Raw genomic sequence first — 15,027 nt, 5'->3', positions numbered from 1 at the left:
TCAGCGTGGGACTCGTCCTCTGGGAGAAGAGGCAGTTTTGCTGCAAATGCATCCAGGTGGAACGTGATAATGAACACAACTGTCTCTCATCTCCTCTCAACCCCCACTGTGGGGTTTCTTTTTTTTTGGTTTGTTTTGAAAGCTGGTGAGTGAGATGATTTTTCTTTAATGATCAATTTCCTGGTTCAGTTAGCTTCAGATGGTGTTTACAGAAAGCATTTCCTCTCTTGTTGCATTAATTTTCTAAAAAGTGTCAGACTCTCTGTGGTATTTCTGCTCTACACACACAGACATGAAGACATTATACACATTTTGTGTAATTGGCGTACAGACTGTACAAACAAAACAGATTCTCTCTCTCTCTACCTCCTGCTAATGTCCCCACCATTTAGTGTGTTAAAAACCCAGAGCTGCGAGTGTTGTCAGGGCTGAAAATGGGCCAGAGTCCTGTCTAAAGTGGGGCACAGTTTATAAAAAGCATGCCCATTTACTCAAGTATTTCATAGGGAAAAGGTTGATTGTGCCTTTGAGATGTATCAGCTTTTTACAGTTTTTTTTCCCATCTTCAAACTCTGTGATGTCATTTATTAGTAAAGCCATCAAAAGCATTTGTGCGCTGAAACAATATGATTAACGATAGAATTAAAATTCTTAAGATGCTGAATCAAACAGCATGTCACAGCCACTTGTAGGTTTTGCTCGAAATGCACATTAAAGGTGCACTATGTAGTTTTGGGGAGACATTTTATTAAGAAGAGAAATGTCTAAACAAACTAAATAAACAAACTCTCTTTTTAAACTCTCAGTTTCATACTGTTTTACTTTGTTTATATTTGGCGGACCCTGCCACCTTTCTAGCTTCAAACAGTGTTCTGGAGACCTTATTTTCCTCTGAGAACAGTTTGTTTATTCAGTTATGGAAAAAATAAATATTATTACCTCATTAATATTGTTATTAAGTTTTAATTTCTTCACCAAAAACTACACAGTGCCCCTTTAAAATATGACACAGGAATATATGACGATCTAAAAATCGAGAACTCTCTGTTCATGAACTGAACGTCAAATTTTAGAGGTTCTATATTAAAGCCCTTTTTCTGTCTTCCTGAATCTGGATCAGCTGCCAGCATCAGGTGGGACCCTTGTCTAGAGCCTTGTCTCAACTGCTGATTGGCTGAGTAAGTAGATCAGCTCATTCAGACGACAACTAATAAAGGAAATCTCCCCCTCAGGAGTCCCCTGGCACATGGCGCCTGAGACGATTGCGCTGGATTGGACTGAATAAGAATATAAAAGAGACGTGGCACAGTGTTTCACATACATGAGAAGTTGATAACATCAGTGTTTGGCACTGCAATTAAATATTCAACAGCATTGTCAAAACTCACTCAAAGTTTTCTCACATTGTCTTTGATGATGTAGTTAAAAGTGCACAACTGGAACGCTCACAATCACCTGCCTGTGTCCAAACTATAAATGAAAGTGTCTGATCTCGACCTGACTCTCGTCAAAACACCAGAGTGGTCAAGTAATGGGTGTAAAAGGCGTGGGTACTTTCTAGTACATCTTCATCTTGTAGCTGAATGGCCTCGCCTCACCAAAGGCAACCAGGGAGGGAGAGGAGGAGAGGAAGAGAGGTAGAAACTAGGGCACTGTTATCTGGCCCCTTTTCACCAACCACCAGGCACAAGGCAGAGAAAGAGAAAGAAAGAGCTGTGGACAGGAGAACGCGAGAGAGGCGAGGACATCAGAAGTGTAGTGAAGCTATAGACAAGACGGGGGAACCTCTGGAGTCAACATCCGACGTCAAGGAGCTGAAGGCAAACAAGACGAAGGCAACCTTGAGTGTCCTACGCAGTCTTTACGATCTGTCACACGTGTGCAAACCACAGGCACGCGCACGCACACACATCTACAACTTTGCACGCAACATGTTCGAGGAGCAGGCGACCAAGGTCAAGATCACGTCTGTGGTGATCGTGGTGGGCATGTCGGCCATGCTGGCGGCCGTGGTGACCGACCACTGGGCCGTGCTCAGCCCCCGGGTGGAGAAGCTCAACGCTACCTGCGAGGCGGCCCACTTTGGCCTCTGGAGGCTCTGCAAGAAGACCATCTTCATCGTGGAGGAGGACCCTCAGGGCAAAGGCTGCGGCCCCATCAGCTTGCCTGGAGGTATGGAGCCTCTTGATCTCAGTTACTGGATAAAAACCTGCTGTTTGGTGATTTTTGCATTTCTGTGCTCAAGTCTAAACATTTGTATTTGTTATCAAAGTGCTTTTTTTTTTTTCTTGTGTGTTTGCTGACTGACAGCTCTCATGGCTCAAAATAATCCCGGATGTGAGTTTTTCCTTTTGCCAGATTTAGAAAGACAGATGAAGAAAACAAACATTTGTTGTTGGAAAGCAGTTTGGAACCTGTAAAGAAATATTTATACTGCAGTTCTGCTTTATGTGTTCGTGTAAACAAGCAGGTCAAAACCGGCAAAAACAACAGAAAAAATTGACTTAAGAGCTGAATTTGCTGCCGTGACTGCTAGCTCTCATCTACTCACTTTTATCACAGTTAGAATTAAGCCTCGACTTTGACATAATGTGAGTTTCAGCAGTGCAGAATGGTATTTTTGCCATCACTTTCTCCTTGTACATCAAACCCGCAGATGCTCTGACATCTAAAAATCATTTAAGGACAGTCTGAGTGGATCTGTGTGTCTGTCCCTTCCTCTTTTTCCTCTCCTCTCACACACAAAGGCATAAACCAGCACATATGTTGGCATGTGCATGTCCAACACACACAAACACACACATGGACATGCATTCGAACTGAATGTGTAAGATTTCTGCGGCCAGCTTCTCACTGAACCATCATTATCTTTCACAAAGGAAGTCTCTCTGAACAGACTGCCAATTTAGTGCAGCCGAACGTCAAGTGCCTAATGGAAGAGTATGGAAGCTATACTTAACATTTAACAAAAACGTGAATCTGTTCTGTCAGAAGATAATGGACTCTCAATATGTTAAGAAGTAGGATTCATTTTACCTCACAGCGAAGACCATATTCCTCAACTCCTTGAATTTCTTAACAGGAAGTGTTACATAATTTGTCAGACTATATATACAAAAACGTAAGATGATAAGTTGCTATTTAACTCTGTCATCTCTTGTTATGTCTGCCTCACAGTATCGCAGCAGATCCGGGCTTAACTGGCTTTGAGTGAACCAGATGTGAATCAGACTGTCTAGCCTTGAGTCAATTTTATTAATGCAGCTCAATATCACCAATCACAATTTGCCTCAAGGGTCTTTACAATTCGTTATAAGACTCAATTCAGATCAGGAAAAACTCCACACTGCTGGCTGTGGGGAGCCCTTTTTAGAGGATGCAGCTAATTCAAGCAGTATTTTCTGATACACTGATAAACCTTGGTTTGCCCAATGTTTAAAGGGGCACTATGTAGTGTATGTAATTTTTTTAAAATTTTAATGTTTACAATATTAATGAGGTAATGATATTTATGTTTTCCATCACTGAATAAACAAGCTGTTCTCGGAGGAAAATAAGGTCCCCAGAACATTGTTTGAAGCTAGGAAGGTGGCAGGGTCCGCCAAATATAAACAAAGTAAAACAGAATGAAACTGTGTTGTCCTTTAAGGTCAGTTTGTTTATTCAGTTTATTAAGATCTTTCTCTTCTGATTTTAAATTTCTTCCCCAAAACTATATAGTGCACATTTAAAAGTACCAATTTCTGCGAAAACTCTCACCTTATTATGAGACTTAAGAAAGAAAAACTAAAAAAGCTGGAGGTGCTGCTTAATCCAAAAAGTGAAAAGTCAATCTTCCACTTACACATTCATTAGGAAGTTATTTCCTATCCTTGCATAACACAGCATACAGTAAGTAATTCCAAAAAAAGTAAATCTGTCTCGCATTCGAAAGTCTACTTTTTCAAAATAGCCTTGTGGCTTTAATTACAAGCTCGCTAAGAACAGAGCGAGCCCTGGGGTAAACACAGTCTCTCAGGCCTCTGGCTGTGTGTGCGTGCCTTGCAGCCTAACGGAGAGATTTCAGTCTGACTCTATCATTGACTTTAGCCTCCAGCTCCAGCACCTCAGGATCAGTGCAGGCCTTAATGAAGTGTGGCTTCCCGCTCTAGCAGATGAGTTAGAGTACACCTGGGAGACTCAGGAGGGATGAAGAGGATTGGGGGAAAAAAACTGGAGTCTGCCTGGGAGGATAGAGGCAGGGATGCCTCTTTAGATGAGTACGGCGGGGGCACTTCTACTGTGTCCAAAGAACAGTTGGTACTGTCCTCAGATTTATGCATTACATGTCGGAGAAACCAGGAAGAGGCAGAGAGGCTGATGGAGAACAGTTATGAGAGCTGCATGTCACAGAAAATCTGACAACATCGAGGACAACATTATCTGTTGAGACCTACTTTCCCATGAAAAAGTCACTTGTGGAACGTATGAAGAACATATTGCTGCAAAGAGACTCGATAGTCTAATTTGCAAAACGATCCAGTTACAACCTCCACAAGCTGACAGCAGCAGTAACACGGTGCCCTATCTGTGGAGAGTCCCAGCTGCTTCTGTGACACACGACACAACCTGGAGTGGACAGGAGTGACTCGAGAGAAGCCACCTGACAGACTGAAGCTGTCAGCCGCTCACCCTTCTTACATCCAGCAGTGAGGGGAGTATGAGGCAAGAAATATCAGCTGTTTTGACAGAGACCCCCATTGCTACATTCCCATGATCCCATGGTGCTTCCACATTTGGCTTATGAGTGAAAATGAGTCACATTTTCATATTACTTGTAAAAGTCTAGTGATTTGGCGTGTGGCTAGGCAGCTCTGCCATTTGCTCCCACGCCAGGCTCAATGGTTCAGTTATACAAGGCCATCTCTCTCCATTTGTGGCCCCGGTGCCATCAGAAATGGATCTGTAGGTGTGGTGTCGTGTCCCCAGTCGTTCTAGATGCAATTCTTGTTTGGAGAGTGAGTTTCAGTGACTGTCCTCACCAGGCGAACTGATTGTTCTTCTCCAGTGGCCAAGAAAAAGCATCTACAGGTTTATTCTCAACAGGTGCTCTCTCTACTGGCACCCACTTGGTCAATCTGCCAGGTTGGTGTAATTTGACAGCAGAGAGGAGCAGAGAGAAAGAGCCACTATCAGGATTCAGCCGCTTGCTTTTCTCCTTGATTGAAATCAGCAACTGCAGCTTGGCTGAGTGCTAAAATCTTGGCTGGATTGCACACTGTGTGTCTAATTTCACATGTATGAAAGTGTTTCTCGTGTGATAAATTCACAGGTGTTTTTAAAGTGTTTGCAGTTAACAAGCCAACCTTCACACCAACATTACCACCTCATGACAAGGCCTGCATAATGAAATAGTTTTGTTCTTTCCATTGATTTTGTACTAGTAATTACAACTCAATTGCCAGAGTAAATGTTGGCAGTGTACATTTCTGCAAACCAAGGATGTGTTAAAACTTTATAATTCTTAATTTCGCAACCACCTGATTAGGAAAAGATCATGTTTTGTCTTACCTGATTCTGTCGCCATTAACACTCCTGGAAATTGTCCCTACGTCTTGTCAAATATGTCAAGTTTTGTTGCTACCAACAGAGCTTGAAAATGTTTGATGTGTCATTAAAAATATAAAATAGTTTTGGGCTTATGAATGTTTAAATGCCATCTTGAACAGTAGTCTCTCGTGAAACACTGTCTCAAACAGTGGTGTCTCATTAATAGTATCCAGTGGTTTAGCGCATAGAAATGTTGAAACATCATCTTGCTAATAATATCCAATGGTTTCATTCTTACAAATGATGAAACACTGTCTCCAACAGTGGTGTCTCATTAGTGATATCCCATAGTTTTTGTGCTTATAAATGTTAAAACACCATCTCAAACAGCGGTCTCCTGTTAAAGATATATGTAAAAGATATGGTTTCACACCTACAAATGTTAAAATGCTATCTCGAACAGCAGAATCTCATGAAACCCTGTCTCGAGCAGTGATCTTTCGTTAAAATATCCAGTAGTTTAGCGCTTACAAATGTTGAAAAGCTATCTCGAACAGTGGTCCCCTGTTAAAAATATCCTGTGGTGTCATTCTTACAAATGTTAAACCACTGTCTTGAACAGTCTTCTCTTCAGTACTATCCAGTAGTTTTGTTTCTTACAAATGTTGAAATACCATCTCCAGTAGCGGTCTGTCGTTAATAATATCCAGTGTTAGGTGCTTACAAATGTTGAAACACTGTCTTGAACAGTGGTCTGTCACTATAAATATCCAGTGGTTTCATGCTGCCAATGGTTGAAATGCCCTCTTGAACAGTGGCCTCTTGTTAATGGTATCCTGTGGCTTCATTCTTACAAATGTTGAAGCACAGTCTCAAACAGTGGTGTCTTGTTAATAGTATCCAGTGGTTTCGTGCTTACGAATGTTAGAACGTTTTCTCGAATGGTCTTCTCTCATGAAACGAACTCAAACAGTCGTCACTTGCTTTGAAGCTGTCTTGCCTAGCTGTGGTTTTTGCAGAAATTAACGACTGGGCTGCTATTCAACCTAAAATACTATTGAGCACACTCAACATCTGCTCTTACTGGTATGCTGTCGAATGCATAAGCTTTGTTCTGGAATTAAAGAAAGCTCTAATACCGTTTTAGGTGGATCTACAAAAGTTATGGAGTGGCTGACTGGCTAAAAGCAGCACGCCAGCGTTGCTTTATCTGCTTCTCAATTTAAAGGTGCGTGTAGTGTTACACAATGGTTAAAAAAAAAACAACCCTGAGTTGATAGAGAGTGCACTACCAGATTACATCCTTGATGAACGGCATACCCAAGCAAGCAGCGGTGATTGGACTTAATGACACATATTTGCATTTTCCCAAACAGAGGGGGAGTCGGTCATCAAGAGGCGCGTACACAAACACTTTTTCATATAGGCACAATTACACCACTTTTGTGATGGGGTTGCATAACAACAGCAGCAAAGCAGTGAACCAAAGTGACTTTTGAAATTAGCTTCCCACAAATGACGCATGACAGCTTGAGTGCTGTAAAAATCAAACAAACCCTTTATGGATCGCACCATCACTGCTCGGCTGGGAAATAAAGATCATAATTTGGTGCTTTTGTGTGCGCATATGTATGTGCGCAAAGTAGTCAGGAAGAGGAATTTATTATCAGAGATGTTTTAGTGCTTCCAGATGACCGAGCATCTAAGATATTACCACCAGAGCATCTCAAAGAAAAAATGTCCTCCCCCACGGGTTGGTGCCCCCGATTCAAGCACCGATGTAACCTTGAAACACCATTTTCACTTCATAGACACCCAGTCATTTTCCTCTCAAGTCTGCCAGGTTCCTGCTTGGAGTGCAGAGCCAGAACTGTGGAGGTGTGTCGCTGATTTGGCATTCAGAAAACAAGTTTAAGGTTCAGAATTTGAATGAATCACTTCCCATTATGTAAATTTAAAATAAATAAAAGTAAACACATATTCAGAGATAACTGCTGGCATCCCTTTCAGAATGAGATGCTGGGATGTAGTTTGTGGTGACTATCATGATGACAGACAAACTGAAGATGTTTTCGGATTGTGTGATAACGGTCAGGCCACACACACAAACACACATACACGCACGTACCGGATTAGGCTGCGAGGACTCTCCTGTGCTGCCGTGTCCCAGTTATCAGAGCTCCTGGTGGAATAGCCATTCAAATACCACCAGCACCACCACCAGCAGCAGCACCACCCATCCTATTCACATTGACCCAGAATTAGTCGGTCATTCTGCGTGGCTAGAAAAAGAACAGCCCCCACCTCCAATCACCCAAAAAACCTGTCTTTTGTAACGCTCAGGCAAAAGATTAAAAAACCTATATTCAAGACCACTTTCACAGCTGTCACTGTAGCTAAAAACATGGACATACAGTTATTCAGTGAAAAACATCAGTTGGTTTTTGATGTCAGTTCATGTATTACCAAACTTTTAAGGTGTATTCAAATGGTGAAAAAAGAGACTTCAGCATAGAAGCCGGCTGTAAAAGGAAAAAGAAAAACGAGAGGAATGCTGAACTGAAAGTAGAAGTTGAGTTGGTAGAGAGAGACAGGTATAATGAAGGGGGGAAAGGGGAGGATGTAGAGGAAGGGAAGGGTAAGAGAGAAGCTGCATATCAAAGAGTGGAGGTGGCAGCACAGTTTAATGAAAAGAGGCAAAACTAAAATGACAGGCGATACCCCGTTCTAATCATTCTCCCTCCCTGGAACTAAATATCCCCATTAGCCAGACTGCAAGGTCAATTACACGCACCCAGATGTTCTCTTCCTCAGTGGATGTTCACCATCTAAAGTTACGATACAAGCCAGATTTGTTTTTAACTGTTTCTGGGCAGCTTGTTTTACTTTCATTACAGAATATGAGCGATCAAGTTCATAGTTTTGATTCACTCTCACTGCTCTCATAGCATCATGTTTTCAGCTAAAAGCTCTCAAACCCAACGGCACACTACCTGCTCAACACCAAACAGAAACAGACACAGGTGGCTACTAGCTGGTGAACATAGTGCAGCATTTGGCAGCTAAAGAGCCTCATGTTTCTCTCATGAATTGTTATAGACCAAAAACGGAGCTTAAGGAGCACGAGTATCGGAGCTGTTCACCAAATCGTCAGCAAAAATACTCCAAATGAAAACTAAGTCTCTCTGTAACTGCTGGAGGCATAAATAAGCAACTGCTGGCTGACAAGTTCGCCATATCAACTTAAAAGGTGATTATGATTATGATTTAATCCAATAAAATCCACTGCCGTCACGTTGAAATGACAAACCTGCTCTTGTTTAATTCTCTGTGAAATCCAAAATTACTGCTAAGTTGGTTTAATAAATCTGCCACCGTTAATACTGTAAACTGCATGCTAGAATGGATAGCTTGACTGGTCTCTACATTACCCTTTTTAATTCATCAGGATGAGGCAGATAACCGAAGGCTCAGTCTTTTGGAGCTCCCTTTGTGTAAATCACATCTTTATGTCTCGTCCTTGTGTGGTGGGCAGATAATAGTCTTCATAGAAACTGGAGTAAATCTCGCAGCTACACCCTAACACGTATTATCTTAGATTAGCTGAGCCCCAGAGGTAAAGACAGCTAATGAGAGAAGACTTATGAAAATAATATATTTGCTGATCCGAGCTGCACTGTGACCCCGCCTCTGGTTCTCCCCACTGCCTGCCTGCCCATCCCCTCACACACACACACACACACACACACACACACACACACCGACTTTGACACTCGCATACAAATACACACACATATGCATGCACACCCTCCTCTTGATATGCCGTTACATGGGTAAATAGATAGGACTAGGCAAGACCTGCAGCAGCCTGTTGCTAGGTTACCTCTTTAGTGATTCTTTCTCATCCTGGATAACAAACAGCTCCTCTGTTGCCCGGTACACACACACACATACACACACATCATATGTGCACACACATGCGCACATACAGACACCAACACACAAACATTGTCCACCTCTGTGTGGACAGAGAGAGCACCTGTCTGCTTTATGGGTTTAATCTCAGCAAGAAAAGGATGGTGAGTGGAGGAAAGAGGGGACTCTCACTTGGCCTTTATGTCCTCTCTCCACCCCTCCCTCTCAGCCCAGCTGCCCTCAGAGACAGCAAATAGATAGATGGATGTGTGGGCAATGACTGCAGCCAGGAATCGTTTTTTTTATATATATATATATATATATATAAATGGGACTATATTGAAGATTGTGGTCAAAGGACAAGAGTTTGGGCAAACACAGTGCAGAAATGTGTCATTTCTGTGTAGAAATAAGTGTGAACTGATTTCTGAGAAGTAAACACAGCCAACATGGAGGACAGTGACTTTAAGACATTTAATTTTAGGATGACATCAAGTCACAGAACACTGCTGTTATTTGGAGGCGGCGTTGAGCGTACATCTAATCAACCTGCCAAAGAGGAAAAGCAACAGTTGTGCATGCTGATTCTTTTCCAATTGAAAGGAGAGAAGGATGAGATATGAGATGAGTACAAAGTGAGTACAGAGAATGTCTTTCGATCAGACAGACACAGGTTTTAATTACTGGGTGAAGATGTGCATTGGCCTCTGGGGTGGGACATAACGCACAATCTGATATGGCAGAATCGGTTTTGTTCCTAGGTCATCGTGATTGTTTTTGCTCCAGCATCATCATTGCAACTGACTAATCACATTGTTTTAATGTCACATTACACACAATGATGTTTTCCTAAACCTAACCACATATTTTTGCTTCCTTAACCTAACCAAGTACTTTTGTTGCATAAACGTAATCATGTATTTTTGTTGTCTAAACCTGACCACGTTTATTTGTTGCATAAACTTAACATTGTATTTTTTGTTGCCAAGTATTTTTGTTGCTCCAGGCTGGAATAAACACCAAATTAATAGAATGTTTACTCTTTTACTTTTGCTGTATGTCTTATTAATATATGTGTACATGTTACTTTTCTAATGTAGTCTATTGATTGATTTGACCTTTGCATCGATTGGTAGTGCAGACAGACAGGACTGTGCATGCAACCTGTTCTCTCCCCCTCATGTTTCATTTCCTTCTGTCTATCCCTCCCTCACCCTCTTCTCTCTGTCTTACTCTTCAGCAAAAAACTGCTCCTACTTCAAACACTTTACCTCGGGGGAAGAAGCTGAAGTTTTTGAAGTCAAGACTCAGAAAGGTGGGTGCCTCCTCAGTGCCACGTTACAACAGATCCTTTTTTTTTTTTTTCGAGCCCAACTGTGACAGGACAGAAATATAACAGAAACCATCTCTAGTAAAGGGAGAGGAAAAAAGATGTACAGTATCTTACTACATGGATTTGAGCTCAGATATCTTATACCCTTACTATACGAACCTAAGCACAGCATGTGAAGAAATACAGTATAATAGATACACATAATGACACAGGCATCTACACAGTCCCATCTTACACACCTCATTTCCAATAGCAAATTTTGAATTTGAATTTTTTTTCAATATAATATGGAAATGTTTGAACACAAACTCAGTAACATGCACACCATCCGTCATATCAGAAGAAATCTGTTCTAATTTCCTCTGTTTTTCATTCATCTCCTCATCTTCCAAGAGCAAGATCGCCATTTTCAAAGTCAACATATTTCATTTTAATCGGCTACATTAACTCCCTCAACTTGTAAGTAAGCATGTGACCTCTTCATTTTACACTATGCCTGTTAACATTAAAATTCTGATCGACTTGTCCCCTTATTTATGATAATCTCGTCAACATCTATAAATATAATCGGCAAAGATATTTTTACATTCACAGATTTTTTTAGAAACAAATAAATGCAAATAAGTACATTTAAGGCTTTATCTATGATAGGACCGCTAGCTGCACGGCTAACTGAGCTAACGAGCAAATGACAGCTACAGTTAGCGGTTAGCGGTGGCAAATTCTTAAATATTGTACCTTTCATAAAGTATGTATAAAGATTAGTAAGACTGAACAATATAATTTACATTATTATGAAATGGGCCATTCTGCCTATTGACTGCTTCTCTTATTGTACTTTAAGTTAATTCTGATGCTCATATTTTTGTATTTTTACTTACAGTAGGTTAAATTTCCACTGCGGGACTTTAACTATTAATACTATTATTAATACTTCCACACTATTGCTACTTTAGTCAAAAGATCTGACCTACCTCTCCGTTCACTGAGCCATCGCACCAGTAGAAAGAGCCAAATTGAATAAAAACCAAGAAATAAATAATCAAATCTGGACAGCTTTTAAAATCTGCTGATGGAACATGACACACAGTGCAGGGTCGAGTGCACATGAAATACATAAAAACATTCACAGAGACTGACACATACACTCATGTGCCTACTCAGACACAGACCAACAGTCTTCAAACAGACATTGGATGAACCCGATCTGCTCTGGGTGTGAGGTTATTTTACACCCTGTGTTTCTCCACAGTTGGGAGGCTGAGATGCAACAGGATGCTCCGAGGATCATTTCTATCACAGTTGGAGTGTCAGAGAGAAGGAAAGACGAGATTACCTTTATCCAACAAACAGACAGGAGGGGAGAGAGAGAGATGTTAGAATCATCTTGTTAGAGGCCCGCAGCATCTTATCTGTCACGCGAATGGTGTTATTGCCAGTTCGGATATATGACTGTTGTTTTAAAAGTGAGGCTAATTTAAAGGCTAATTATCTGTGTCATAACTGCCTGAGTGTAATATTGAAACAATTATTATGTAAACGATATTGCAACCTCCCCTTCTGTTCCTACCAGCTCTCTCAATTTTTAATCACTACCTCTTTGCTGTCTCCCTTCCTACCCTCAAGTTCTTACTCAGTCTTGCCTCCTCAGTGTCTTTGTTTCCTTTCACTGTCTACTTCACTTCCTTCTTTTTCTAAAATCTCTCCTCAGAGTACAATATCTCAGCAGCAGCCATCGCCATCTTCAGTCTATTCTTCATGATCCTTGGCACCCTTTGTGTCATCTTCTCTTTCGGGAAGGGCAGGGACTACCTGCTCCGGCCTGCTGGGATGTTCTTCGCCTTTGCAGGTCAGATATGACAGTTAATGTGAATCGCAGATCAGGCTTTGTGTGCCACTCATGTCACTTTAAATTAGGTGTGTCATCATCACACGCACCTTTTGCTTTGGTGATGAGTATTACTTATGCAGCCAACCTAACAGATGTGACAAAGCTGATTTTTCACTGACAATTTTTTTTTTCAGAGGTGCTGACAGAGTTGATGTAGCTCTGAATATCTGAAAGTGTTAAATTAACTTGTTCCCACCTAGCAGAGCATTAACTGTTACAGACTCAAAGTTAAAAATAAAATATTTTTTTCAAGCAAATCCTTTCTCTTTGTTTTCTTATGCAGGCCTTTGCATTTTCATTTCCGTCGAGGTAATGCGCCAGTCTGTCAAGCGTATGATCGACAGCGATGAGACCATCTGGATTGAATACCACTACTCCTGGTCCTTTACATGCGCCTGCGCCTCCTTCACCCTGCTCATCCTCAGTGGAGTCGCCCTGCTCCTCATCTCCATGCCACACATGCCACGCAACCCCTGGGAGACCTGCATGGACGCAGAGCCTGACACCTTAGATTAGCCACAGGTGACGCAACAGGCTAAATGTTTTGAAGCCTAGTTAAAAATGACAAGAAAATACAAGTGGTTTTGCATATTTTAGCCCTTTAACTACCTATACATTCCCACATATTTACATGTATCATTACTGCGAGCTATTTTCCAAAGCATTAACAGTTTTTAGCCTGATTTCTTACTGTCCATGTCCACTGATTTCAGTTCATGTTGGTAAAATATTCAAATCAATTTGGAAAGAATTATGATTGATTACCAGCCACAGCAAAAACAATGATGTTTGCATTATCTTCACGTGGTAAACAAGTTAAAAGCAGGAATTGTTTTTGAAAACGTGTCATTGTTGGTTTGTTTGAGAGCTGAGGAATAATTAAATAGCATCTGAGACTTAAAGGTTAAGTTTACCAAAAAATGAGAAGTCTGACATTATCTGCTCACCCCCCTGCAGATGGAAAATTGGGTGATGTTTCATCGTCCACAAAACATTTCTGGAGCTTCGCAGCAAAACAGAGTTGCAGCATTCTCTTAACCTGTTCTTATTCCTGGTTTAAGGCTTAAAAACAGATATAAAGTATATATTGCTGGATTTTAAATCTCATTGGCTACATGATGCATCAATAATCTGGAAGCAGGCGTGTCAGTAGCACAGAAGAGATGTGAAAGAAAAGAGAGTGGGTTACTTGTCTACACAATCATTCATTGGCTGTATTAGGCTCTAGGGCAGGCATAGAAGAGAAAAGAGAAGATGTACCTTGTATTGATCACCCTTGGGAGAAATTGCTCCAATGAGCAAATACTTTGAGGGAATATGAGTAGAAACATGCAAACACAAGTTTATACCTTTAACACTTGACAAGACAAGACATGGGTCAAGTGCCACATTTAAAAGTTGTTTGTACTGGATTAGACTGGAAAAAAGGAGGACATGATCAAACCTTTAGACTTAGACAAGGTAGGAATACAAAAGACTAGGCAAGATTTTTTTTTAAAAGAAAAAATGACTGGACAAAATTGTACCAGACCAGATGAAGACGTCGAGCAATTGCACTGCAACGCTTTGTTTAAAGTGAAGTAGTGAATCGTTATAATGGGCTACTGTCACTGCAGTCTTTCCTTTTCTCAAAGGACTTTTTACAATCAATCCGTGCCATTGATTGTCTAGAGAGAGACCACTTGCCTGGTACTCCCTTGATGACATCAGTCATTTATTTCAGGTCAATGTTCAAGACCCCTGGTAATGTAAGTCCAGGAGCTCCGATCCATAATATTGGTATTTGCTGAGCCTCGGGGTAATGCTTTGAGTGTTAGCACATGTACTCTGCTTTCAGAGGGCAGTTTAATAGTTAAAACACCAGAATTATACAGAGAAAGTTAAGAAAACAATTGACCATTTACTGAACCCTTACTTGAACCCTTACTGTCCAATAGTTGTGTATGCTAAGTGGCTAAGGCAGGTCTGTCATGATAAAGATTTTGAGGTGGTCATGGACTGTAAAATGACGGACCAAAGGGTGCATGGAGCCAAAAAACTTTCTGGGAATATAAAATTACCCAGTTCTTCCACATTGAGCAAAGACTTCTATTTGTCAAGCTGACTTAAATAGAGATAAAATGGTTTAATCGTGCAGCTCTTCTAGACTTTCCAAACATTATCGGACCGCATGGATCAAATTATGATGTTCAAACGAGTCAATTCACCAGGGGTTATGACTCTCAACAAAAAAAAAGCCCCACTTCACATTGTAATTACACATTTGGCTACTATGCAAAATTGGCAACAAAGCCTGGCACCCTTCCTTGGGGCTTAGAAGTGGTGTGTATGGAGCTGTAAGAACAATACCTTGTATATT

The 15,027-nt window shown here is 41.0% G+C and overlaps 1 protein-coding gene across 1 annotated transcript; it reads left to right on the top strand.

Annotated features, from left to right (window-relative positions):
* The first annotated feature begins 1,931 nt into the window (after positions 1-1,931).
* cacng1b (calcium channel, voltage-dependent, gamma subunit 1b) lies at positions 1,932-13,184 on the top strand. Its single transcript, XM_073495349.1, has 4 exons — positions 1,932-2,172; positions 10,685-10,759; positions 12,489-12,626; positions 12,952-13,184. The coding sequence occupies exons 1-4, from the start codon at positions 1,932-1,934 to the stop codon at positions 13,182-13,184; spliced, it is 687 nt and encodes a 228-aa protein (XP_073351450.1).
* Positions 13,185-15,027: the final 1,843 nt, after the last annotated feature.

This window comes from Pagrus major, chromosome 23, assembly GCF_040436345.1.
Source record: "Pagrus major chromosome 23, Pma_NU_1.0".
Lineage (NCBI taxonomy): Eukaryota > Metazoa > Chordata > Actinopteri > Spariformes > Sparidae > Pagrus > Pagrus major.
Note: the sequence above shows the minus strand (reverse complement) of the source record. Positions and strands in the feature narration are given on the sequence as shown.

What these genes read in the sequence shown, in the direction of transcription:
- cacng1b (XM_073495349.1), top strand. Translation starts at nt 1,932, where the DNA reads ATGTTCGAGGAGCAGGCGACCAAGGTCAAGATCACGTCTGTGGTGATC. An exon ending in CCCCATCAGCTTGCCTGGAG is followed by an intron (nt 2,173 to 10,684) that starts GTATGGAGCCTC and finishes CTTACTCTTCAG; the next exon opens with CAAAAAACTGCTCCTACTTC. An exon ending in GATGTTCTTCGCCTTTGCAG is followed by an intron (nt 12,627 to 12,951) that starts GTCAGATATGAC and finishes TTTCTTATGCAG; the next exon opens with GCCTTTGCATTTTCATTTCC.